This window comes from Triturus cristatus, chromosome 3_2, assembly GCF_964204655.1.
Source record: "Triturus cristatus chromosome 3_2, aTriCri1.1, whole genome shotgun sequence".
Classification (NCBI taxonomy): domain Eukaryota; kingdom Metazoa; phylum Chordata; class Amphibia; order Caudata; family Salamandridae; genus Triturus; species Triturus cristatus.
In genome coordinates, this window is record NC_140584.1 from 1,212,989,048 (window position 1) to 1,213,015,198 (window position 26,151).

Below are 26,151 nucleotides of genomic sequence, written 5' to 3' on the forward strand. Positions count from 1 at the left end.
GTCACTGCTTCCAATGATTGGCAGCAGTGAGGAGTAGCCACTTAAGTTTGAAGTATGCTTGTTGGTTTGGCTGGCTACCTTGCTACAGCCAAACCGGCATGCGCAGTTCAAACTTCTCCACCCAGGATGTCTTGGACAGCTGGGATGGAGAGAAGGCACAGGCCTATAGTGCCTTTGGTTGTGTAGAGCATTCCCACTGCAACCAATCAAGATGCTAGGATGTGGTGGGAGGTTGGGTGGCAAGTGAGCTATAGTACACATACCAGACAGTACGTCATAGGAGTAAAACACACTAATCTCTTGAAAACAGAAAAGGACCTCAATACAAAGCATGCCACAGACAGAGGCAAGTGATGTCATTTATTTTTAGCGGTGCAGTAGGTATAAGAATATACAAGTTAAGCTTTGTACAACATTCTCACAAACAGTAACTCAAGCGATACTGTGGAGAACCCCAATTTTTAACAGTTGCCCATTCTGCACCACAATATACTGCTGGGTATTTGCGATCCATAAATTAACACTAAAGCTAAATTCACTTCTATTACAAAGGCAGGTTCATAAAAAAGCACATGATTCCTAAACAGTCATATCATATAGTACAAAATGTAAATAAACAAAATTTTGAAAACCCAGGTTTGTGTTAATTGTGCTATGTGCCTTTTGTAGCTTCAGTGCCGCACACTTGTACACTAACAGAGCTTCATTTCTAATACTTAAGGCGCCTTTCTAGAAAAATGAAAAGCACGTCTAACTTTATGGTCCAATTACCTAAGTAAGCTTTTAAAATCACCTTAAGAGAAATACTGAAGGTTTCAAGCTTTACAATATTTTTGCATCCTTTGTCATGTGTTATACAGCGTGCTAGGAGATGTTATGCCTTACTGTTCTAGCAAGTAACACCATGTGCTGTACTTCAAGCAAGTATTGTGCCACCTGTGGCTTCTTTCTATAGAGCACATGGTGCCACTGATGTGAGCTGCACTTCTTTTCGCGCCTCAACATTTGTTTAGTCTACTAAATCTCAAGAAATTGAGAGCTTCTGTGATTCGCGCATGTTTGATTTGCTTTAATCTGAGGCGTTGGTAGCTCATCCTTTTCTCCTTTGTAGAACAGAACAGCTCCCAAAAATTAAGTCTGAATCCAGGCTTCAATATGTGTTTTCTTTTGAATCCATCATCCATGCGAGCTGAAGTAGCCCAAGTTGCAACCACAATGCACAGATAACAAAAGCCTTCACTCTGGGCTGCTCTGGGACATTCTCCTTGCCATGGATTCAAAGGATCACATCAGATTGTGATGCAAGTGAAGTCTTAAATAAATAACCTTTCATATTTATGTACTACTTGATATCAAACAAGATAAGACTAAAACTGCTGTTCCGATAAAGACAGAAAATAAACTGAAACGTGTCCGCATCGTTTGACAGAGGAAGGATGTCTAAGTCTTTTTTTTTTTTAACTTATGCATGATACAACCTCTTCAGAATAAAACAATAACTTGACAGCTAACCCTGACATAAATGTATTCTCCCCTGACTAATAACTTGAGGCTAGGAGGCTATGCTTGCGTATGTAATAAAAAATAATGTCTTACTGAGCTGTAGAATATAACAAACACAATTTCCAACTTCTGGCAAAGAACATTGCTTTAAGTAACTGGCTCCTACCCAGCAACAGATTGCTCCTATTGCACCTAATGTAGTTCGAGTGGTGGCTGCGGACACTCTTTCAATAATGTTACTGAGTTACACACATTACACTTGGAGACACTGGTTGAATCAACTTGATTTTACTCTAAATTTCTTAGATTGGGTGATTTAGGAGGAGCTTTGGCCAAGATATCTTATGTTCACTTACATTTATTGAGTGCACATTCACAAATATCCATATATACTTTATTGAAAGAAAAGTTGATCATAAAGATGTGGAAAGCAGAAAAAAAGGCCTGATCAAAAAGCTAGGTTTTAAGGAGACGCCTAAACCAATGAATTTGCTGAACAAACAAGGTGCGGAGGGAAGGAGACTCCTGGAATTATACGTTTCAGGATCACTCTTCAATACTGATGGATCAGCTCCAGGATTCCTCAATAAGGGAATGATGGCAATATCTTTAAAGGAGAAAGGAACAAGTCCACATTGGGTAAATCATCCACTGTCTCGATAACTTGAGTTTCCTGCGAGTATTCTTAGGGAAGTCTCTCGCCATTGGAAGTGTCTCATAAGACTTTATCCAACTGTATCAATTTGTGACACATTTAAGACCCCCATTTGCATTCTGGTGGCTACTAATGACCCCTCTGAGCTCAAAGGCCCGCAGCTTGGCTGCGTTTCTGCCGCAGCTGTGCAACAAAGTGCATTAATCACCTGTCTTGGAGTACAGGTGGCAGATCCACGTCGGAGCGTTTGCTCCAGTGCAAACACTGGTCACAAGATAGCAAATTACCACTGAGACAATCCACACTTAAATAGTCAGGGGAGTGGGACGTGGTTCCCATGCTGCACTTTACAACCACTTGCACAGCAGTCATTTCGGTGGAAGAGCCATACAGAAGGGGACATTTATATCTAGTTGTGAACTAAATATATGTTTAAAATCGAGCCTAGCAACGGACCAGAATTGGCTGTTGTGAATGCGGCATGGATTGCTGTCGGACAGTCAGGGTGGAGCAGCACAAGACGACGTAACATTGCTGATGCAATAATGATGCACAGAACGATACACAGGTGACTTGATAGAATTCAAGTCAAATGATGATACCTTCAGTGGAGGCAGTTTAGAAAAAAGATCTCTTGTAAACATGGTCTGCGTCAGCTCTATTTGAACTTTATGGAATATATTCTCTGTGTGCTGTTCATTAGCTCAAAAGCAATGGCTGCTAGGATGAGGTTTTCCAAATACGCGCAGACAATAAAGGATGCCTTCCCTTTCAATTATCCTGCAAGAATAATATTTGGTGTAACTTGTTCTTTTTACTATCAGTAACATATTTTGAAATTTGAAAGGAAATTATTTTCAATTAATTTACAATTATTATAATATATTTGTATTATTTATTGGCAACATTTTATCTAATAAATGAAAGATGCAAAAGTTATTTGTCCAAGATAGATTTTTTTTCCTGCCCAAATTAGAGGGATAAAGTCAGTAGTCTACTGTTTTATTTCAAACTCTCTCTCCCTAAAGAAAGGAACTCTACCGCAAAGTATATCAATAAGTCTAGGAACAGAAAGGCTGCTGTCCCAAGGAGTCCTCTGTCTGACCTCACTGCCCAGGGCAGTGAACTTCAAAGGCCCGCCCTGATAATGTAAATATTGATTAACTCTCAGGCCGCTCTGCACTACAGCAGTTGATGTAAAAAGCATGGGCACTGCACACATGCAGCTGTCAAGATGTTCTGAGCTTTGAGAAGATATTTTAAAGCCATGGAACTACTCCAGGGGGAGAATTTTTAATTTGGTGTTGGAAGGAACATCCGCAAGCCTGGCATGGCAAGACCTGCACAGTTTTCTCTAGTTACTGTGATATGAATGTTGTTAGGTTGCCTCTCTCTGGACTAGAGTTGTCTTTGCTTCTGCACCTACAGAATGTTAAAAGTTGACCCAATTCAAGTACTATAGTGTGTTAGGTGACCCTTTTGCTTTATTGTGCTCATATATTAGTAGTAATGTTTCCTCTTATCATCGTTATTAAGCCAAAAATGCTTTTGTTCTGAAGTTCATACTGTAAAATTTTCACCGGCTTGTGATCTGGAGTAGCTTGGAAATTCAACTTGGTATATCTTCTGCCGCTAAAAGGAGTGACACTGACATATTTCACCAGTTTGTCTCTTCGAATGGAGGATGTTGTATTCATTGGAGACCAATGATCGTCTGCTTCTCCCAGGTCACACTGTATAGTACCTTCCGTTTTAGTTGGTACTTGTTTAACCAATGTCTTTATCTTTTGCAATTTCATTTTGCTTTTCATCTGCTCATCTGTTACTGGAATACTGTAGTGCTCGCAGCTCCCAAAGGAGCAGTCTCACAGAGCTGCTGCACTTTTTTATGTATTTTCTGGTGTCCAAGAAGATGGTGCTTTTGATTGAATTTTTTTCCGCATGTGTTGCATTGGTAAGGTCTTTCACCAGTGTGCATTTTCTGGTGTCTATGAAGAACCCCTGTTTGGTTGAAGCTTTTTCCACAGATAGTGCAATGAAAAGGTCTCTCTCCTGTGTGTATTCTTTCATGTGTAATAAGATTTGACATTGCAGAGAAGCTTTTCCCACATTCGCTACATCTGTATTTTCCTTTCAATTCATGTGTACGTTGATCTCTAGGGTGGCTTTTCTTCTGGCTGGTTTGCTCAGTCTCAGGAGGAATATGTTGTCTGGAACTTTGTGCTGGATTTGGTTCACACTGGATAATGTTGTAATTTCTTATTGCACTCTCAGGAATATTGTATGTTTCTGGTCTATGTACGACAGGTGATACTTGATGTACCCCTGAGTGAGTTTTCTGGCTGCAGTCACCTTGCAACAGCTGAGTTTCCTCTCCCCCTAGTTCTTCCTCACTTCCTGACCAGAACTGGTGCATAGAATTTGGGTTTTCAAATATGTTCTTGACCGTGCTTCCTTGAAGACGTTTCCCCGTAGGTCTGTTGAATGTTGATCTATCGGTACATTTCAAGGAATTACCCGTGATTCTCTTTCTGTTCATGCTTCTGTTACCTGTTGGATCATATTTAAAATAAGAGCATTGCATTATCTTTCTTTAAAAACAAATGCAAACTTAAAGCACATGATTTGTTCATATATATTCTTAAGCATCCCACATGTTACGTTATTAATATCCCTTAAAAAATCTAAGATTTAATTTACTCTGCTGCAACATGCAATGAACTTCCACACTTCTGTGCATTACATAGGCATCATCATCTAAAGTGAATGCATCCACAATCTGGTGGTCTTTCCAGTCAATAGTGGCATGTGATCAAAGAAATATTAATCCAATCAGATGGGAAGAAGACATCCTTCCAACAATCTAATTTATGCATGGAATAACCACGCATTTAGGCACTATCAGAAATTCAGATGATTTGCAATTGGATGGAAGTCCAAAGGTAGGCTTTCCAACATCCTAAAGATTGAACAAGAACACTTTACCCCATCATCACCTGCCTGATTGTGCAGAGCAGACAGAGATAACTAGACAGATCTCAATGTTCTTCCGGCCTGAGAGAGACGCAGCTTCTTATTCCAGATTGTCCTTTATCTTATGCAGGGGCCTCTGAATATTATTATTTTTCTTGCAGGCCCTCAGTTTGGGGGAATGGACAACACACTGTCATGCAATGTGCTGGTGCGAGATGAACCCTCCACACATAATTTATTGATTAATGAGGCAGTCCTGGATAGATTCACATATGCGCCACTGGATAATCTAATCTGGGCGCAAGTGCCATGCCTGCTAGGAATTTCTGGTGAAAGATCAGCTAAGGTGACACTATCTTAAGACTATGCAGGTGAAAGACATTTACTTTTTCCACCCTTTCTACATTGGGTGGCGCATGCCAGGTTTTTGTCTCTCATAAAGGGTAGTCTCCTCTACCGTACTACTGGGCCCGGGCATGAGTCTAATTCCTGTGCCAAACACTGATCCAAAGTCACATCGCTTAATCTAATCTTACTCCTGCAGGCTCATGTTAAGTCAGCTGTCTCCCATCCAACATTTTTATTTTAATAACCAATTTTTATTGTGTTTACAAAGCAAGCAACATCCAAAGTAGTACAATTGCTAAGAGCAGAGCAGTTCCAGGTTACAACAATACATGACAGTTATATCAAAAAGCAGTCCCCTCATGACGGTAATCCATAATAAGAACACCACGTCCCTCACACTTTGATGTTTATGAGGGCAGCCACCTGCCTCATAAGGAAAATGCTACTTACCAGTATGCATCTGTTCTTGGCATGTAGGGCTGCAGAGTCACACACTAGTGCATAGATCGCCATCTGGTGGTGGGCCCGGATGATTACACTTTGTTGTTGTCCTGGAAGAGTCTTTGTATGGTAGATGACTCCTCCTCTGGAGCATAGTGCGCATGGGCATCGACTCCATCTTCAGACTGTTTTTCACCATTACGGGCAATGATGGTGTGTGAGAACGGAAAGAGATGCCCATGAATAATATATCTAATTAAGATAATACTGGAACAGATAGAGGTAGCCGGGGAGGCGGGTGGGCGTGTGGGACTCTGCAGCTCTACATGCCAAGAACAGATGCATACTGGTAAGTAGCATTTTCCGTTTGAGGCATATGGGCTGCAGATCACACACTAGTGCATAGATTGCATAGCAGTTCTCTCCCTTAGCGGCGAGTACCAGTACCCGTTGCAGTGGTTTAAAATAGTGTTTTGAGTACAGCCTGGCCCACACTAGCTTGTTGTTTTGCTTGCACATCTACACAGTAGTGCTTTGTGAATGTGTGCGGTGTAGACCATGTAGCTGCTTTGCAGATATCATCTAAGGGAATGTTCCCTAAAAATGCCTTAGATGCCCCTAGTTTACGGGTGGAATGAGCCCTAGGGGGAATGGATAGAGTACGTTTTGCTTTTTGGTAGCAAATTTGAATGCATTTAACAATCCATCTTGCAATCCCAGTTTTTGAAATGGGGTTACCTTTGTGCGGGGGTAAAAAGGACACAAAAAGCTGTTTTGTCTTACGAAATGGCTTTGTCCTATCAATATAATTGAGGAGAGCTCGTTTGACATCTAACGTATGGAGAGCTCTCTCAGCTACTGTTTGAGGTTGGGAGAAGAATACTGGCAACTCAACAGACTGGTTGAGATGGAATGGTGAAATGACCTTTGGAAGGAATTTGGGATTTGTCCTTAGAACCACCTTGTTGTGATGGAGTTGCAAGAATGGTTCTTGAATTGTTAGTTCCTGGATCTCACTCACCCTTCTGAGTGATGTAATAGCTACTAGAAAGGCAACATTCCATGAAAGAAATTGTAATTCACCCTTATTCAAAGGCTCAAATGGAGGGCCCGGAGCCTGGAGAGAACAATGTTGAGGTTCCATACAGGGGAGGGTGGTACCCTGGGAGGAATTATTCTTTTGAGGCCTTCCATGAAGGCTTTGATGGCAGGAACTTTGAATAATGATAGATGCTGTCTGTTTTGGAGGTAAGCTGCTATAGCTGCAAGATGGAACCTGATTGAGGAGTATGCTAAAGTGCATTTGTGTAGATGCAGCAAACAGCATATGATGTTCTGGTTGGAAACATCCAGTGGCTTGATGTTGTTATTGGTACAGTATATAACACATCTTTTCCATTTAGCTGCGTAGCAAGCTCTAGTGGTGGGACGTCTAGCTTCTTTGATAACATTCCATTCATGCAATCAGGTGGGAGGTTGGGATATCCACATTTTAAGACCTCAGAAGCCAAATTGCTAGATTGACATGCATGGGGTCCGGATGCATGCTTTCTCCATGGTTCTGTGTTAACAGCTGTGGTGAGAGTTGCAGTTTTTGATGATGCACCACTGAGAGTTCCAGTAGTGTGGTGTACCACGGTTGCCTTGCCCATGTTGGTGCAATTAGGATCAGTGTGAGGGAGTGTTGCTGCAGCTTGCGCACCACTAACGGAATGAGTGTGAGAGGCAGAAAAGCGTACGCAAATTTGCGTGATCAACTCATCCATATCGCATTGCCTTTGGACAATGGGTGTGGATACCTGGCGATGAAGCTTGGGCATTTGGAGTTTAGGTGTGTGGCGAACAGATCTATCTGTGGCTGTCCCCATACTTGAAAGAAAGGTTGAAGAACTTGAGGATGAAGTTCCCACTCGTGAATCTGTTGGCTCTGACAACTCAACAGATCCGCAATCTGATTTTGAACTCCTGGCAGATGTTCTGCTAGTAGGTAGATGTTTTGAGGAATGGCCCACCTCCATATGCTCTGAGCCAGCCGGGAGAGCTTTAAGGAGAGTGTTCCTCCCTGTTTTTGGATGTAATACATGGCTGTCATATTGTCTGTGCGGACTAAGACAGTCTTGCAGATTTTAGAGCTAGAAAAATGGCTAGCAACTCCAGATGGTTTATGTGGAGTAGCTTTTGTTGTGGTGTCCACCTGCCTTGTACTGTGTGTTCTGACAAATGAGCTTCCCAGCCGATGAGGGATGCGTCTGTGGTTAGCACTACCTGTGGAACTGGCTCAAGGAATGGCCGTCCTTTGGAAAGGTTCTTGGTGTTCCACCACTGCAGAGAGCGATGTGTCCAGCCGTCGACCACCACCAGATCGGTTAGTTGACCATGAGCTTGGTTCCACTGGCTTGCTAAGCACTCTTGCAGGAGACGCAGCTGGAGTCTTGCGTGTGGTACTACAAAAATGCTAGATGCCATCATTCCAATTAGTTGCATGAACACTCGAACTGGTAGGGAGTGTTGCGGTTGAAATTTTTGTATAAGAGCTTGCATTATTATTAGTATTAGTAGGTTTTTGTAAAGCGCGTAGTCACCCGTAAGTATCCCAGCGCTAAGATACGGACAAGCCAGAGGAAAACAGGGGGAAGAGAAGAGGAAAAGTAAATCAGGGAAACAGGTGAGTTTTTAGCCGCTTCCTGAATCGGAGATATTCTGGTTCTGTCCTAAGGTCACGGGGGAGGGAGTTCCAGAGGCGGGCTGTGTTGACAGAGAAGCGCCGTCCGCCAGTGCGTACCCTCTTCACTCTAGGGATAGTGATGAGGTATTCATGGTCAGACCGGAGGGATCTTGAAGGTTTGTAGGGCCTGATGAATTTTTTTAGGATGGGGGGCCTTTGTCCTGTAGGAGTTTGTGTGACAGGCAGAGAGCTTTAAACTTAACTCGCTCTCTCACTGGGAGCCAGTGGAGATGTTTCAGGGCTGGTTTGGCCGAGGATCTAGCCGGGGTATTGGTGAGAATCCGGGCCGCGGCGTTCTGGATCATTTGCAGTTTATTAAGGGTTGCCTCGGGAGCGCCCAGATAGATGGTATTGCTGTAATCCAGCCTTGATAGAATAAGGCCTTGGATTAGCAGTATGGCCTGTATTCTTATTGGATTGGGGGATGCAAGTGAGCTTCAGGCAATAACCTGACTGAATTATTTGTCTCACCCACCTGTCTGTTGTGATGGAGTTCCAGACAGGTAGGAACTGTTGTAATCTCCCCCCTACAGGAGTGGAATGGTCTGGGGGGAAGGGAGGGAAGTCACTGCTTGGGGGCGGAGGCAGCACGGGTGTTGTTACCTCTGCCTCTACCTTTAGTATTATTGCCTCTGTATCCTCCTCTGTAATAATCTCTATTGGGCGAGGATTGGGTGGGAGTTTTGTAAGAAGAGGAGGCAGTGTTGGTAGGAAAAGTTGGTGAGGCGCCCCTGTATGAGGAGCGACAAAAGGACGCTCTGGGAGTTTGATTTTGTAAAGCTCCAATGGATTTTGCGGTGTCAGTGTCCTTTTTCATTTTTTCAAGAGAGGTATACACTGAGGGGCCAAACAGATGTTGTTGGTCAAATGGTTGATTAAGAATACTTGTTTGTACTTCTGGTTTGAAACTAGAAATACGCAGCCAGGCATGCCTGCGTAAAAGTATGCCAGTATTTATTGCTCTTGAGGCTGTGTCAGCAGCATCTAGAGCGCACCGGATGGAAGTATTAGTAATGACCTCCCCTTCCTGTATTAGATCAGTAGCCCTGGTCTTGTATTTGTCTGGTAGATGCTGAATAAGGGTTTCAAGCTCATCGTAGTGAGCCCTATCGTATCTTGCCAACAGAGCTTGGGTGTTGGCAATTCTCCAGACGTTGGCTGCTTGAGATGTCATAAGTTTTCCTGAAGCATCTAAGAGCTTGGATTCTTTATCAGGGGGTGGAGCGTCCCCTGTTGTTTGAGAATTTGCTCTTTTTCGTGCGGGCTGGAGACCACTTAAGAGTCTAATGGTAGGTGGCCCTTTATATAAGCCGGGTCAGATGGAGTGGCCTTGTATTTTTTCTCTAACCTGGGGTTAATTACCCTGGCCCTGAAGGGAACTTTGAATAAATCTGGTGCGTGTTTTGTAACCCCTTTAAGCATCGGTAAGATGGTTGTGGTTTTATGAGAGGTTAATAGTGTGTCCATAAGGAAGTCGTCTTCCACCGGGTCAGTAAGGAGATCGTCCCCATGAAAGGCTGCTGCTCTGTGAATTAGTTGTGTAAACCCTATGGTGTCATCTGGAGCGGATGGCCTAGAAGGGTATACATCATCTTGGGGAAGATCGGGGGCATCTGGTGCATTGTAGTCTTCCCAAGGATCAGGAATATCATCTGGGTCCTCTAAGGATTGCTCATCTTCTATTCCCTCAGAAATATCATCATCTTCAGGGATATGTGGGCTTAGTGGTGAGTTTGTGGGGAAAATATATGGATCTGGCATTTCTGGTGAAAGTACCCTTAAGGGAGAAGTCTGAGCATGTTTTTTGAGTGGAACTGAAGGTGTTGGAGGAGGTTCCAGTGTCCATTTAGAAGGTACAGTGATTATATGTCCAGTCTTTGGATGAATAACAAGAGTCTTTTGCTTTGGATCTGGGCGGAAAAGCTCTTCTATGGAAGAATCCTTCTTCGGGACCGGCTTGTCGTATTTGGAATCGAGCTGTTTGCTGGGTTTACTGATGTCTGGTACAGTTTTAGGAGCGGAATGAGGCTTGGGTTCCGAAGACTTGTGGTGCCACTAAGTGCATAAAAGCAGCAGGCATGCACTACGCTCTCCACAGCTCAATGACCACCAGGAGAGCGGCAAGGGTCCTTTCTTTACAGGGCCCGCGGAGCACGCTAGTATGCACACTATAGTATCCATCCTGTATCACGTGCTCTGCCCTCGCTCATGAAAGGATTTGTCGTGCATCCGTAAGCCCACATTAAATCATTCTCTGTTTCCCGTAGTTTCCAATCTCAACACCACTATAGAGATTATGACACAATGACGCAGATTCTGAAAATCTAAGGTAAATGAACGAAGGATGTCCCAATATTACGTAATATGCTGCTCGCATCAGTAGGTCTAGTTTAAAATTCATAGTTCTTTATAATATGGCCTTCAGTTTTCCTTGATCCTCAGTATTCAACTTGATGTGCTCCCCATTCATAAATGTGGCTAGCAAAAAGTACAACAGGATATGCTTCAACCCTTTGGATTCCACAGACGCGGCGCTGTGCGTCTCACGTCTGCTCAGGCCTCTGGGCAGAAGGTGCCCCAAGATCGCTGGAGTGTGTCATCTTCAGCAATAGGGGAAAAGAAGAGGACGGAGAGCGAAGAGGTAGAGATGGACCGTTTAATTGATGACATCTGTACTTATCCATACTCTGAGCTCCCTGGGAGCTTGCATGGGGCGAGAAGGACAGGGGATAAACAAAACTCCTGTTACCTAAAGCTTTCCTATCACTCATCTCTTGGGCCCTCACAGATTTCACATTTGTGAAGAATCATTAATTTCTCACTGAAGAGTTGCTCCGTGTTGTTGGCGTAGTCTCCAATAAAGCAGAATACCACCTGTGTAGTAAAATATGTCCAGGTAATTGTAAAATAAATCATACTAATATACTCACCCATTTTCCTGAAAGAACACACTATTCCCACCAAATGTACAATATTTACTTGTATTGTGTACTGAACTTCCAGGGTGTCCGTCGGCCTTTGCTGCACTAAGTGCCAAAGATTTGCACCTGGAGACTGCACAACATCTTCAGCTGCCTTTCAAAAGCAACGGATCTGCCAAATGTTCAACCTGCCTCGTGTGTCAGTCCCTGTTCCTCGTCCATGGAAGCTTCCACATGGTTTCAACACAGAAGGACATTGATAGAACCCGACCACGACAGGAATCATATATGAATCAGGGAAATACATCTGCGCCTCCATACACAAATAACACAGTAAAGAAGTGTCTTAAACAATATCTAAGCTACTGTCACCATTTATAAGCAAAGTAAGTGGTTTACACACCTGCAGGACAGTAAAACAACTCACTCCTCTGAAAGCCTTGGACACACGTGGAATATGACTTTTCTTCTTCAGTAAATCTGATCGATGCAACAGGTGTGGAAATGTCAGGCTCTGTTATAAAAATACATTTTTAGGCACAAATACTGACTGTCCCATTCTTCAAGAACTCACACATGGGTGGAAGAAACCCGTGCAAGAGGAGCAACATAATGGAATTATCTTTAGCAAAGACAAAGAAAATTCAAGTATGCTTGAAATTTAGAAAGAAACAAAGAGCAGGCTCTTTCCCAACAGATCATGCTGATCGCATCAGCCTGGAGCCAAAGACTATCTATAAAAAGAGAGGCCACACTGAGCGACCAACCCCAGCGCTTGCCATCACACCAGTAAACACCTGACCCCCAATTAGAGAAATGGATTATCACACGAACGGACGATAAGAGGCTCTTGTCCGACATCTACAGCTTTCTGAACACAGCACTTTCTCCGACCAAGTCGCTGGTGAAAAAGCGATGGGATTCAGAGATGGACCACCACTTCACTGACAAAGAATAGTCAGATATCCTCGGGCATGGCCATGCCTTTGCTCACAGTGCATCTCGCAAAGAGATCCTTCTCAAGATCACCCACTATTGGTATTACACCCCGCCAGGGTGGCAAAACGAAGGGCGGGCTCATCTGATAAAAGCTGGCGTAACTGTGACGAGACTGGAATGCTAACTCATCTCCTCAGGTGCTGACTTGAGTTAAAATGCTACTGGCAGGAGGTACTAAGGGACATTGATGGAATCTTCAACACGCCCTTAGTTGCTTCCCAGGTTACATTTTGCTAGGCCTGCCCAACATACTGACATACCAGCTACTCTCCCTTAAAGGAAAAGCAGTGGCCCTACGTGCAGCCAAACAGGTCGTTCTGGCCAACTGGACAAGGACAGAGTACGAGCCCATCTAGAATGGCTCCATAAGCTAGGGATCTGGTGGCAATGGAGAAACTAATGGGCTCTCTTGAAAACAAGATCCAAATTCGACAAGACATGGGTGCCATGCATAAACTACCTGGCGGAAGAATTCTGAGAGCTGGCATGCCCCATCTACCTAAGAGCCCAACAGCTCCCAACATCCAGGAACTCAACAGCACCACAATGAACTGAACTGTCACCAGGTGTTGGGACCAGTAGCCCGTGGCAACAACCCACCTTCACAGCTCCTATGTGACGACATACACATCGAGGCCCAACTTCTCCCCAGTCCCAAATTACCCGCTTCACTCCATCCACGTCTGCTGCACGCCCTCACTATAACCCTCACCAGCCCCCAGAATTTAGGTGAGCAAAACTGTTAAACCTTCAACCTCAATAATAAGATCTGAACCATAAATAAGAGAACAGCAATATTAGACATCTCAGCAGGATTCCCGCCAAGAACCAGAAGCAATTTTCACACAAGTATGGTAGATAAAATCACAGGCACATCTATCGCTAACTACTTCACACTCCCTGCATAAGTGCAGCAACATGAAGACAGCAAGTACAACATCAAATAATTCCCAAGAGAGGCTACACTCACACCCAAGACCCTTTAAACCAGACCCAATAATAATTAATGTAAGTGTTCACAATGAAACACAGCAACATACATCACAGTAAGATGGCCAACGGCATCATGTACAACCAATACCAAAACACTTCACATGTACGTTCCACTACAAACCCACATCCTACCATCCAAGAACAACCTATGGAGGACCACGAGACCATCTACCAGAGCGTTAGAATGAATGAGTAACCTATAGCCCATTAGTCAATATAGCCGACTATAAACCACTGCTTCATTACAGAGGACCACAAACTCTTTTTCGATAAATGCTTCCAAGCCGTCGGTGATTTACACACCTGTAGAACTGCTAAAATGGTCCCTTCTCTGGTAGTCTTGGATGTCGATTGTGTACGTCTCACCCTCTTCATTGATACCAATCGATGCAACTGATCCAGCAGCTTCAGACCCTGTTATAAAAACATTATTAAACGTAATCATATCATGATAATATCTCAGTCATGATCAGTCTCAACAATGTTAGTTTTGTGATTCATTGTTACTTTAAGGGTGAACTCCCTATTGGTCATCCAGACTGAGATATTAATAAGTTGACGCTGAATGCCCGCGAGCAGAGGCCTCGACTTTGGGTCAGAACAGGCTGTGGTACGTTGCCGTTAGGCTCCTCAATAGGAGTTGTCCCCCCTCCCCCATTCCACGGGTAGGAATCTTGGTATCTGCCCTTGGAGGAGCAAGTGACCTCTGTGACCTCCCGCTGGTTCCACCGGATGAGACCACTGAGGACGCCCTTCCCTTTCATGCTGTGACATCTCCGGGCCCTGTACTTGGGTTGGCATCAGATTGGGTGTCTCCTTCCTGGTGCAGTCAAGTGACTGGAAATAGTCCACAATATACCGATCAGAGTGATTTTCAGTCTCTGCAAATCAACTGTGTCTCTGGAGCCCTCGTTCTCTACTCAGGGTCCCTTTCGAGCAGCGGATCCTTTTTAAGGCCATGTGTCTAACCCACCTGGGCGTTTACCAGACAGTTCCATACATCCCCAGCTCTTTTTCATTTGACTCCCTCCTGTTTACGACCCTCTGCTTTGAACGCTCCATCAGCCTAACCTTGTCCCACTGCTCTGTCATAAACTTTACCTGACTCTACGTTAAATTGAAAAACATGGAGCATTTTGCAAGGCATTTCAATCTGATTTGTTTATTGATTATCTTATGAATGTTTAGTTTGTTTTCTTTTTCTCTCAGTTCAAGCGCCATAAACTGCCCTTGGCTGAATGCTGCGCACAATGAGTAAATCACTCATGTGACCGGGTCATAGCTGCAGGCATGACTGTCAGTAGTTGTGTTCTCTTGGACTAAACAATTTGATGTGACAGGTGAGGGAGAGGACTGTTAGCATGCAATGGAAAAATCTACCACAGCTACCGTGAAAGCAAAACTATGACCTATTTTTAAATTACCCACAATGATAGCATTTTGTTTCAAATATCACTAGTACAGAAGAAAACAAGTTACTTACCTGTAACTGTAGTTCTCCAGTATTGGAAACTTTCATAGATTCACATGCTTGAATCATTCCCCGTCGTCGAGATGGGAGTCCCCGGTATATAAAAAATGCAATGCTTAGATAATTACGAAACCGAAAAAAGGCCTAGGCCCATTCCCATTTTGTAACCTATAACACTCATTATGTAAAAGAGAGTAAAATTGTCCCAGAGCCAATAAGGACCTCTCACCCTCTAGAACAGTCCTGAGAGAACCTTAGCCCTTCAGATATTCGAGCACTTGTGCCAAAGATAACGTTTGCGCAAAAAATTGGAAGGTGAACCTCTCGGGGGAGGAGGCTGGGCCGCTTGTGAATCTATGAAAGTTTACAATACTGGAGAACTACTGTGACAGGTAAGTAACTTCTTTTCTTACTCCAGTATTGGAACTTTCATAGATTCACATGCTTGAATCAGAGTAGCTAGCAGTAAGTAGCACGTTTTATTGTGCTTGAACCTGACATAAGCCAGAATGTGTCTTGAAACTGCACCATACATATGCTCTATCTTAAAACTCACAGATATCTCATTGCCTAGACAGATTCTTTGACAACAACAATTCATATCCATCTTAACATATGACAAGAAAAGCATTTACAATAAAATGTGAACATGCAGTGTATAAAGGAAAGAGGGATGAGAAAGAGGGCTCACCGTCACTGGAAAAGGTTTCTCAGCACCGCTTGTCCCACTGCCACATCCTTGTCAGCGGCTGCATCCAGGCAGTAATGCCTGGTGAAGGTGTGCGTACTCTTCCAGGAAGCCGCCCTGCAAATGTCTTGGACAGGTACTCCAGCAAACAACGCAGTGGAAGTAGACACTGCTCTCGTAGAATGAGCACGAACCTGTGCATTCAACTGCTTCCCTGCAGCCTCATGGCAATATTGTATTGCACTGGAAATCCATCGAGCAATTCCCCTTTTGGATAGAGCAAAACTCCTTCTGGGTGCACTGATGGATACAAAGAGCTGTGATGACTTGCAAAAAGGTTTTATTCTTTGTAAATAAAATTTGAGACAGCGCTGGACATCTGGCGAATGGAGAGTCCTTTCCGCCGCAGTAGTGGGTTGAGGAAAAAACCTCTTAAGAATCACAGGCTCATTCAAGTGAAAGTCTGATGGTACTGTTGGTATACACTTTGGATTAGTTCTAATGACTATCCGATTCTCCTTGAACTGTAAGAAAGGTTCCTGTATGGTGAGAGCTTGTATCTCCCCCACTCTGGCCGAAGTGAGCGCTACGAGAAGAGCCACCTTCCAAGACAAAAATTTAAGATACGCCCTGTGAACGGGTTCGAAGGGATGCTTCATTAGTTGTGATAACACTATGTTTAGCTGCCAGAGAGGTGGTGGAGGCTTTACTGGAGGAAAGGTTCAAAATAACTCCTTCATGAATTGCTTGACGAGTCTCTCCCACCACAACGATGGTCCCGAAGAATTTCTTCTGTAACGTGCTATAGCGGCTAGATGCACTCTTTTAGATGCATGAGCTAATCCAGATTTTGCCAAGAGCAGGATATAATGAATAATCTCATGAGCAGCAGATCTCAGAGGATGAATATTAACCTCCTGGCACCATAAACAGAACCTTCTCCATTTCATCCTTCATGTTTTATTTGCACTTTCTGCCCTGGCCTTTGATAGAATATCCCTACATTCAGATGAAAATTTCAGATTCTGAAATTCACAGTGTTCAGGAGCCATGCCGCTAATCATAGTGATTTCGGATCCGGATGAAGTACTTGTCCCTGGGACATCGTCAAGAGAGATGGGATTGGTTGAGGGAGAATCGCCTGAGCCTCCGACAGTAGGAGAAGCTCCGTGAACCAGTGTTGTCTGGACCACCATGGGGCTATCAGGATCATTTTGCACGGCTCTGTCTTGATCTTTATAAGAAGACGTGGTAGAAGGGGAATCGGTGGAAAGGCGTAGGCAAAGACGCTTGACCAGGCCATCAAAAACGCATTCCCCCATGATCCCTGTTGGTGAAGCCAACTTGCAAAGAACTGGCATTTCTTGTTCTGAGCCGTCGCAAAGAGACCCACTGTTGGTTCTTCCCACTTTCGAAAAATACTTTCCAGAATTTCCTGATTGATCGCCCACTTGTGGCAGGTTGACTTGAGCCAGTTCAGAGTGTCTGCCTTGACATTCTGATCTCCCGGAAGATGTTCTGCTTTTAGGGATATCCCATTTTGGACTGCCCATTTCCAGATCTTCTGGGCTTTCTGAGACAGGGGAAGCGATCTCGTACCGCCCTGTTTGTTGAGATAATGCATTGTTGTTATGTTGCCTGTCCTGATTAGCACCGCAGAGTCCCTTATCCTTGGCAGAAATGCCAGCAATACTAACCTCACTGCCCTGAGTTCCAGCAGATTGATATGAAGTTGTTGATCCTGAAACTTCCAACGACCGTTGACCTGGGGGTCTTGAAGAAAAACCCCCAACCTTCCAGGGATGCACCGGTGGTAATAACAAGTGGAGCTGGTGCAGTGAGGAAGGAAAGGCCTACTGAGACATTCTGTCGATGGGTCCACCAGGCTACTGCCTGAACCATGGCTGGTGTGATTGTGATAATGACTTCGAAGGATCCCACCGCCTGACGCCATTGTTGAACCAGTTGCTCTTGCAACGGATGCATCCTTAATCGGGAGAAAGGAACAAGAGGGATGCAAGAGGACATTGTCCCTAGAAGTGACTTGTAACGGCGTACTGAAAGACTTTCTTTTTGCGAATGCTCGGGATAGGGAGACTAGCCTCTGTTGTCTCTTGATGGACGGAAACGCTTTGTTTACTGTGGTGTCCAGAATCGCCCCCAAGAACGAGATGTTCTTCGCAGGATGGAGAGATGATTTTTCTGTATTCAGTCAGGCCCAGCTCGGCAAATAATTTTACACGTCATTGTCGACGACTGAGCAGCTACCTGTGCAGGTGCCTTGATTAACCAGACGTCCATGTAAGGAAACACTTGATGTCTTTGTTTCTTTAGAACAGCTGCCACAAGAGCCAGACATTTTGTGAAAATCCTTGGGGCTGACTTGAGGCTGAAGGACAGTACCTTGAACTGGTAATGGCCTACGGCTACAGCAAACCGAAGGTACTGCCAGTGGGAAGGATGTATGGGGATGTGGAAATACGCATCCTGCAAGTCTACGGCGGTCATATGATCCCCTGGGTTAAGAAGTAGCAGAATGTCTTGAAGGGAAACCATCCGGAAGGACTGGTTTTTGAGATAAGTATTTAGAGTTCTCAGATCTAGGATAGGACGTCATTGGCGAAGACTTTTTCGAACTAGGAAAAAACTGGAATAAAATCCCCTTCCCCTCTGGGAGAATGGCACCGGTTCTATTGCTCCTTTTCAGGGCATTGTTTGAATCTCCAAGTGCATAAGATGCAGATGTTTTAACTCCTGAAGTCTCGGAGGGGTACAAGAGGGAATTTGAAGGAACCCCAAAGTATGTCCAAATTGTATTAGATTGAGGACCCATCGGTCCGTGGTTATCTTCTGCCATTGGTAAAATGAAAAGAAATTTGACCACCCAGGGGAACTTCTGGAGAAGGAGGGATAGATGTAACCTGGAGCCTGAAGGTTGTCATTGTCGTTGTGAGGTGTCCTTTCCCCGACGACCTCCTCTTCCTCTAGGGACAGACTTGATGAGTATCCTCCTGTTTGTTGCTGCCGTTGAACATACTGTTATCTGTATGGTTGCGAAGATGCAGAGTAAGAGGGATATCTGTACTGCTGGCCTCTGTAGGATGGTTGGCCTCTTCCTCTAGCTCCTCGAAAGGGCACCTTCCGATACTGCAGTGTCCCTAGAGCATTTGCTGTATCTGTATCTTTTTTGATATTCTGCAACGCCTCGTCAATATGCTTCCCAAATAAAGCTTCCCCATCAAAGAGAAGATCCAAGATCTTATTCTGGAGCTCAGGTCTGAAAGATGTTGCTCTCAGCCATCCCTAATGGCGTAAAACCGCTGCCCCTCCTAGCGATCTGAAGGCCGTGGTAGCGATGTCCATCGCACAATCAATGACTTCAGCCGAAGCCCTTTCTCCTTCCTGAAGGATCTTCTTAACTGCCTGTCGACTCTCTTCTGGAATTTGATCAATATAAGGCGCCACACTACATCTGTCTATCATATCTGCCCAAGATGGCAAGGGCATTTGCCACTCTGACCAGGAGAGCCGACATTGCAGAAAATCTCTGACCTGCGTTATCCAGGCGTCTACCCTCCCTGTCAGGAGGTGTTGTAATGGGAGCAGACTGGTTTCTGGACTTCTGTTGAGCTGCCTGAGAGATGACAGAGTCCGGCTAGGGATGGCCCACTAGACAGGCTAGAGCGTCCCCTAGAGCTTTATACTTCTTCTCCAGTCCGGAGAGTACCGGTGTAATCGTCACCGGTGTCCTCATGACCTTAAGGCCTTTCTCCCAAACATGACTAATTATAGGGATGGCCCTAACTGATTTCCTGTATGGTTCTTTGAAATCGTATAGGAAACACACTGTCTGAGTAGTCGCCATAGGAAAGTCAAATCTCTTTGCTGCTCTTTCCAGCAAGTTATGGAATCCGCATTGGCTGTGGTGATCTCTGCAAGGGCTCTAGCAGTACCTCCTGGCTTCTACTGGAGTAACTGGAATGGAGCATGGGCGCGGAGCAGACAGTGGCACCTCTTGGGATGTAGGAGTTGGTGGAAACCTCTTTCTTTAGTCCGCCAACATGAACTGCAGGTCCATCAATAAAGAGGATGGCATGCCATCTTCTTGGTAACTCTGGTGGTATTGTTGTTGCTGGGGAGGGTACTGATACTCCCCGTATTCTTCCTCATAATCCCCCTCCTGACACTTCACGTGCAGTTGTGAGGGGCTACTAGCATAACCGAAAGGGCCTTCATCCTCCTCCTCTGAATCCTGCTCCTCTAGCAGGTGAAATGGTAAAAAAAAGGCATAACCTTGCTAGGGGAGGTGATTTCCGGCGTAATCCTCCTCTTTATGATGACTTCTGATCCCTCCGGTGTTCGCCGACGAGATGGCCGACGACACCGTCGTGGTAGATGTAGCCGTCGACACCATCACTGATGGCTTACCAGTCATCGACGACGTAGCTATCGTCGTCGACGAGCCCGTCGTAGGTGCTGTCGTCGCCGTCGTCACTGTAGCCGTCACCGACGATACCGGCGTCGACAGTGACTTCGTCGACGGTGGCGTCGTTAACGGAGAGCCATTCGCCGTAGACGCTGAGGCTTTCTTGGGGACAAAACGAACCTCAATCTTCGTCGTCGACGATGAAGAAGTTCTCTTCGTCGACGATCCCGTCGACGATGTAGATTTCGTTGATGATTTTACCTCAGGCGGCACTAACGAAAGCTTCTTGAGGGACCTGAGGGGGTGACTTAGACGGTTCAGAACCCACCTTTTTAGAAGCTTTATCACCAGAAGCATGTCCCTTACTCTCCTTTTCTTGAGTCTGAAGAGATTTTGAAGGACTGCGCCCATAAGACCCTTGAGTGGTCTTTTTAAGGGCTTTCTCTGGACGTTCCTCTGAAGAATGAACATGAGGTGATTTCCTTCTTTTCTGGGACCTCCTAGATGAGGAAGAGGACGCCTCATCACTGTCACTGGAAATAACCTCCTTTCTGGCCTTGAGCTATTGAAGCCATATTAAAGGGCGCCCCTCGCGGTCCCTCAGTGTTTTACTGGAAAAGGTACGACATACCTTGTAGTCTTTAGCTTGATGGTCCGGATAAAGACAGTAAATGCAGTCAGCATGAGGGTCATCAGTGTAGAGCCTCTTCTTGGAACAGGTGGCACAGGCTCTAAACAAACCCTTTGTCTCCTTTCCAGACATCTTCAGGCAGCATGAATCAGTAAACAGCAAGAAAGATGATAATTGCAGATGAAATTCCCAGAAAAAAATCCAAATCTCAAGTAACAAGAGAACATTTTGAGCAGAGCTCAAAGGAGACTCCCTAGCACAACGTGCAGTAGAAAATCTGGAGGGCTACGGTTCTCTCAGGAGTGTTCTAGAGGTGAGAGATCCTGATTGGCTCAGGGACAATTTTAGTATCTTTTACATAATGGGTGTTATAGGTTACACAATGGAAAGGGGCCTAGACCTCTTTTCTGTTTTGTAATTATCTAAGCATTGCTTTTTTATATACCGGGGACTCCCATCTTGACAACGGGGAATGATTCCAGCACGTGAATCTATGAAAGTTCCAATACTGGATTAATTCCACATTTCTAGAGATATTCCAAGATGCCCCCTGTCAAGAGTGAATAACATGCCGGGTCCTCTTTTGCCTTTAAATTTTGAATTTAAAATGAGGGTGAAAAAAGTAAATGTACCGAAACATACAGAAAAAATGGACTGGATCGGGCACTCAAACCCACCCCAAGACAACCTAATTCCTGTTGTCTTATGGCAGGCATGAGTAACCCCAAAGCAAGTACGCGGACACAAGCCGGACAATACAAAACTGCTCCCATCACTACATTCAACGATAAAGAAGTAATATCTGGGTCATAACAGAATGCTTGCATCAGACTTCACAAACTACCTGACCTTAGCAGTTCCCCCTCCACCATACCACAGCTGCTACTTGTCTTCTGTTTGACAGCTAATGATGGGGCAGAAGTCACTGTGTAAACTCAGCAACATTGCAAAGCTGAGCCGGCCTCCTGCTGGAAGCTTACTCATGACCTGCGGTGGGATTCCAAGCTGACCAGACGGATGCACAGGTCTCTGACTGACTACACTGGCCTCGAACGACCTTCATTATCTGCTCCTTCTTTCCATACCGCCCTAGGGACAGAGCCAGCGAGGGCAGAAAACCTACATCATACATAACACACTCACCATTGCACACCAATAGCCTTCAGCATCATCAAACACACAAAACGTGACGGGAGGAATGCTTGCAATAAGTATAACCACTGCCAATTGCCAAGGGTAGCATTGCAACCCACTGTTCTTTTGCTCACCACCCCACCTCAGAATAGACCAAGCCATGTGCAAATCAGTCTTGACCCTACTCCACCAGGAACAGTCCAGCCCGAACTGGTTTACAGAGGTCCTGGCCGGGTAGTTCAGGCTGGACTGTTCCTACTGGAGCGACACCACGACTGAGCTGTATATGGCTGGATCTAACATGAGGTGGCATGGTGGGCAAATAATTATAGATTTGATAAAAGGTGTTTGTTTGTTTTTTTAAATCAGTCTGGTATTCTTAGAATGACTATTTGACCTGCTGCCAATCCTGCCAATCACACTTTCATCCGGCTGAATTAGTCCACGTGGTACCGACCCGTTAAAGTTTCCAGACATGTCCTGATGCTTTCTTTCAGAACCCACAACTGGTTCAGAATGCGGCCTGCCACGGTCTTTAGGGTTTACCATCACAATTTTGAGTTCACCACTTTCAATGCCTTAAGGAAAGGCGTTCAGCTCCAACGCCCTGATGGCTCTCCTCTTGAACGGAGTTCACCTCAATACGGCTGCGGGTCTTTCAACGTTTGTTGCACTCACTCGTCTTTGTTCCCTCTTAAGCAGCTCGTAGCAGTAAGCCCTGGCTTCAGAAACCAAGGCTGTACATTGCTATCCACATGGTTACATACACACCCCACATAATGATTGCTAGAGCCACACAATATTCAGGGAGTTTGTGCCATGGGAGGTTTGGTGCTGCTCGACATTTGCCCATGTCTAGACCAAGATGATGGCAGCCTTTGCTGATACACCGAGGGATATAAGAAGTCAAGTGCACAGTATGTGGGAGAAGCTGGGTAAATTCTGGCATTTCAAATATTTGCAAGTTTCTGAACTCATAATATACAGTAGAACAGCAGCAACTTCTCAGGAAAGGTCTGACGCTTGATAGGTGGTAGCCCTTTACGCAGTTGCCCCAGTATGCTGGCGTTTTGACAAGCACCTTGTAGGTGTCTTTGCCAGTAATGCAGGCGAGTACTACTCACTGACCTGTGGGACTGGAGTCCTTTTCCCTTCTTTCAGAGCGGACGAGACCTTCAGGACAAGACTTGTTTTCTGATTTAATGTTGAATGAAACGCCTGGTGCCAGATCCAAATCTCCTGTTATAAAACAATACAAGACAAAAATCAAGACATCTTTTTAATAGGCAAAAATGGTGTCTTTAACTACCCCACAATTAAAGCCATTCAACTAAAATTGGTGAACTTGAGAGAAAATATATCTTCAAAAGCTAGAACAAGGACAGGTATATGTTATTTCTATCAATCCTAGTTGAAAAAACAAAAATGATTTTATAGTACGAAGCAAATACTGACAAATAACATCTTAATACTCGTCAAGAGAGCATATGCCAATGGTACATACAGCCAGTCCTTTAAGTGGGTCGGGTCCGGCCAGTGCTCAGCACTGGCAGTTCCAAAAGTCAGGTGCTCAGACGGGTCCCTGTATGCCTCTCCATGTATGCCCTCAGGGTGAGAAGCAAATCTTAACTCTGCAGCAGTCCCACTTCACTGCCTTTAAGTTAACTTCGAATAGACTCGTTATAGTTCTTTCATAGTCTCACCATTTATATACAACAGAGACATAGTTGTTGCTTATTTATCTTATGCAACTAACAACCATTGACAAAGCCAATAGTTGTGGCTGTTGGAGGTGTAATGCTACTTGTATTATATTTCTCGCAAGGACAGAAGCATCAAAATACCAGTTGGGCAGCACACTATGCTAAGCATAGATTTTTAGTTTATGTGTTTTTAAATCACACCCTTAATTACACGGGCCACGCCCCTTTCAGAGACCCCCCCCACCAGTTTTTCATCATACTTAAAGCCCTGCATATAGCAATCACCAACAGTAAGATCATCAGAGACTAGTAACTATAAAACCTCCAGAATAGTCTTTCTGTACCAGGGTTACAGTTCAGTCACCCCAAGTTTTAGTACGCTTACACAGGCATCTGCGCGCCTTGTATAGAGGCACCCCAAAGCCAAACATTTGCCCATGCTTTTGGCCCAAGACTCCACCCCTGTTCTTCCGTTGTTTAGCCTGGTCTCTCCTAGACACCACCAAACCCAAGTGAATGAGAGACATCTTGTATCTTTTCGAGTCCATAGCACTAGCCATACGCGTTGAAGCCAATTTGGGACTCTCATGACTTTTCAAAGCAGTAACCCTTTCAAGAGTGTTCGAAACCATCTTCCAGAACAGCTTTAGACACGGGCCATCCCATACATTGTGAAGGAGCTCAGCCCTAGGATTATTACAGTGGAGACATGCGGGAGAGCGAGATCCCCCACCCAGCCTCAGACTATGTTGGGTGAAGTATGTTCTGTGGATATAGCAGAGCTGAATAATGCTGACCTGAAAAGCCACTACCACCCCCCCACTACCCACTCACTATCTAGAGACACAACATTGTTTGTCCAGCTCTCCCTTAAAGGAGTCATGAGTGTTTATAACAAGTAATAAAATATTGTGTTGGCCATGTCTCCCACCAGTGCCTTGCCTTGCAGTGGGTTGAATTCGGAAAGCTCTGAAGAATCTCTAGTGACAGGCGTTAAGAGTGTGTCTTACAAGTGACTAAACAAAGGAGTTTTGTGTATTTCAAAATGATCTTGTGAATAGGAGCCTAGGCCGCAGACTGTCATGACATCCCCTCGCATAGAAATGGCGATGTCATCAAATCATTTGGAATCCTGTAATGAATGAACCGACCTCAAAAGGTGACCCATTAATAAAGGAGTTTTCTTTTTTTAACCTTTTCTGCCAGTCCATATCCCGAAGGGAAGAACTGCAGATTTCTGAGCCTGTTTTAGTTGTGGGGGTCACTCAGGGGGAATCTTCCATCCATACAAGTAATCAGCGAGGCGCACAATCCCGTACACTTCTCTGGAGAAAAGGCGGAGTCATCAGTAGCGTCGTGTAACCATTTGTAAAATATTATAAGGTGTGATTCACAATGATATGCTGAACCCACCGACCCTTTCCCACAAGCGCAGGGAGTTTTATAGCAATTAAAATCGATATGTGGGGTACAGAGCCACCCCACATGAAAGTATGTACCATCACCACAATGAGAGCCATATAACCTTTAGAGGCATGTAGATAGTTTTGTAGCTAGATAAAGATTTCTGACAATGACTCCATCTTGAATATTGCTGCTCTTCCCAGAAGGAAGGTCGGACCCGTACTTAGGTTCTGTGTGCAATCTGTCGATTTAAGAAGCCAAATTCGGGCAGCAGCGGAGTGCGTGCTCAGTTGTTACTTAACTCCAGGTAAAGGAAACCCTCTCACAAAACATGAAGTTTTGATGCCCAAACGACATCTGCCCGGGATGCCCTGCTTGGATAGACCTTTGGCTTATTTACATTTATTAACAGGCAAGAGTTTTCACCCAATATGTGGAGTATCTGGAGGACCCGGAGTCGCCTCCAGGCCAGCCTACTCATTTGAACAAGCAGGTCATCAGCATATAACGAGACTTGATCATGGGCTATGGGTGGCCACTCACACCCGTTCACCAGCTCATCACACTGAAGCCACTATGCTAAGGGCTCAACTGGAATGGCAAAAAAAGTGGATAGAGTGGCCCCCCCGCACATGGAAAAGGAGCCCGAGAAGCCCCCAGACCCTTATCCTGACGTAATGAATAGTGATAATAGGATGCACTTGATAAGGTGATCTCCAACGATCATCCTCTGACGCAGTCCTAACACATATTCCCAGCCAAACAATTCAAAGACATGCTAACAACAGCCATGAGGCGAGTGAGCAGGTCTTTCAAAAGACACAACATTGAATTGTGGAGGCTTCTAATATCGTGATGTGTAGCACGTGATGGTATTAAGCAGTACTTTAAATGGGGAAAAAAAAGTGCAGGTACTCATCAGATCGAGCTGGGGGCGTGGCAAGGAGGTGGGGCTAGAGGCGGGACTAAGGGTGGGTCTAATGAAAAACATTTGAAAGGCTCAAGAATTTTTGAATGATGACAAATTGCTTCCCTCAGCAATTTATTGTTGATGCCCTTGCATGTATTAAGTTGTACTAGTTGACAGACTATTGAAAGGTAACTATCACGTTTTCCTTTTTGTCAGAGGCACCTGT

At 44.7% G+C, this 26,151-nt stretch overlaps 1 protein-coding gene across 5 annotated transcripts in view; it reads right to left on the reverse strand.

The window, feature by feature from the left end:
- Positions 1 to 334: 334 nt before the first annotated feature.
- The window catches only part of LOC146859474 (uncharacterized), a 132,631-nt gene continuing 106,814 nt past the window's right edge, over positions 335 to 26,151 (reverse strand). For 3 of the 5 annotated variants that reach the window (XM_085650197.1, XM_085650195.1, XM_085650199.1), the window contains 4 exons: positions 23,037 to 23,147; positions 13,862 to 13,972; positions 11,970 to 12,080; positions 335 to 4,708 (listed from right to left, as the gene is read on the reverse strand). In XM_085650197.1, coding sequence (XP_085506323.1) covers positions 3,981 to 4,708; positions 11,970 to 12,080; positions 13,862 to 13,972; positions 23,037 to 23,147 — 1,061 coding nt within the window. In that variant the 3' untranslated portion in view covers positions 335 to 3,980. The remainder of the gene's footprint in view (positions 4,709 to 11,969; positions 12,081 to 13,861; positions 13,973 to 23,036; positions 23,148 to 26,151) is intronic. The other 2 variants (XM_085650196.1, XM_085650198.1) reach the window with 2 other exon arrangements.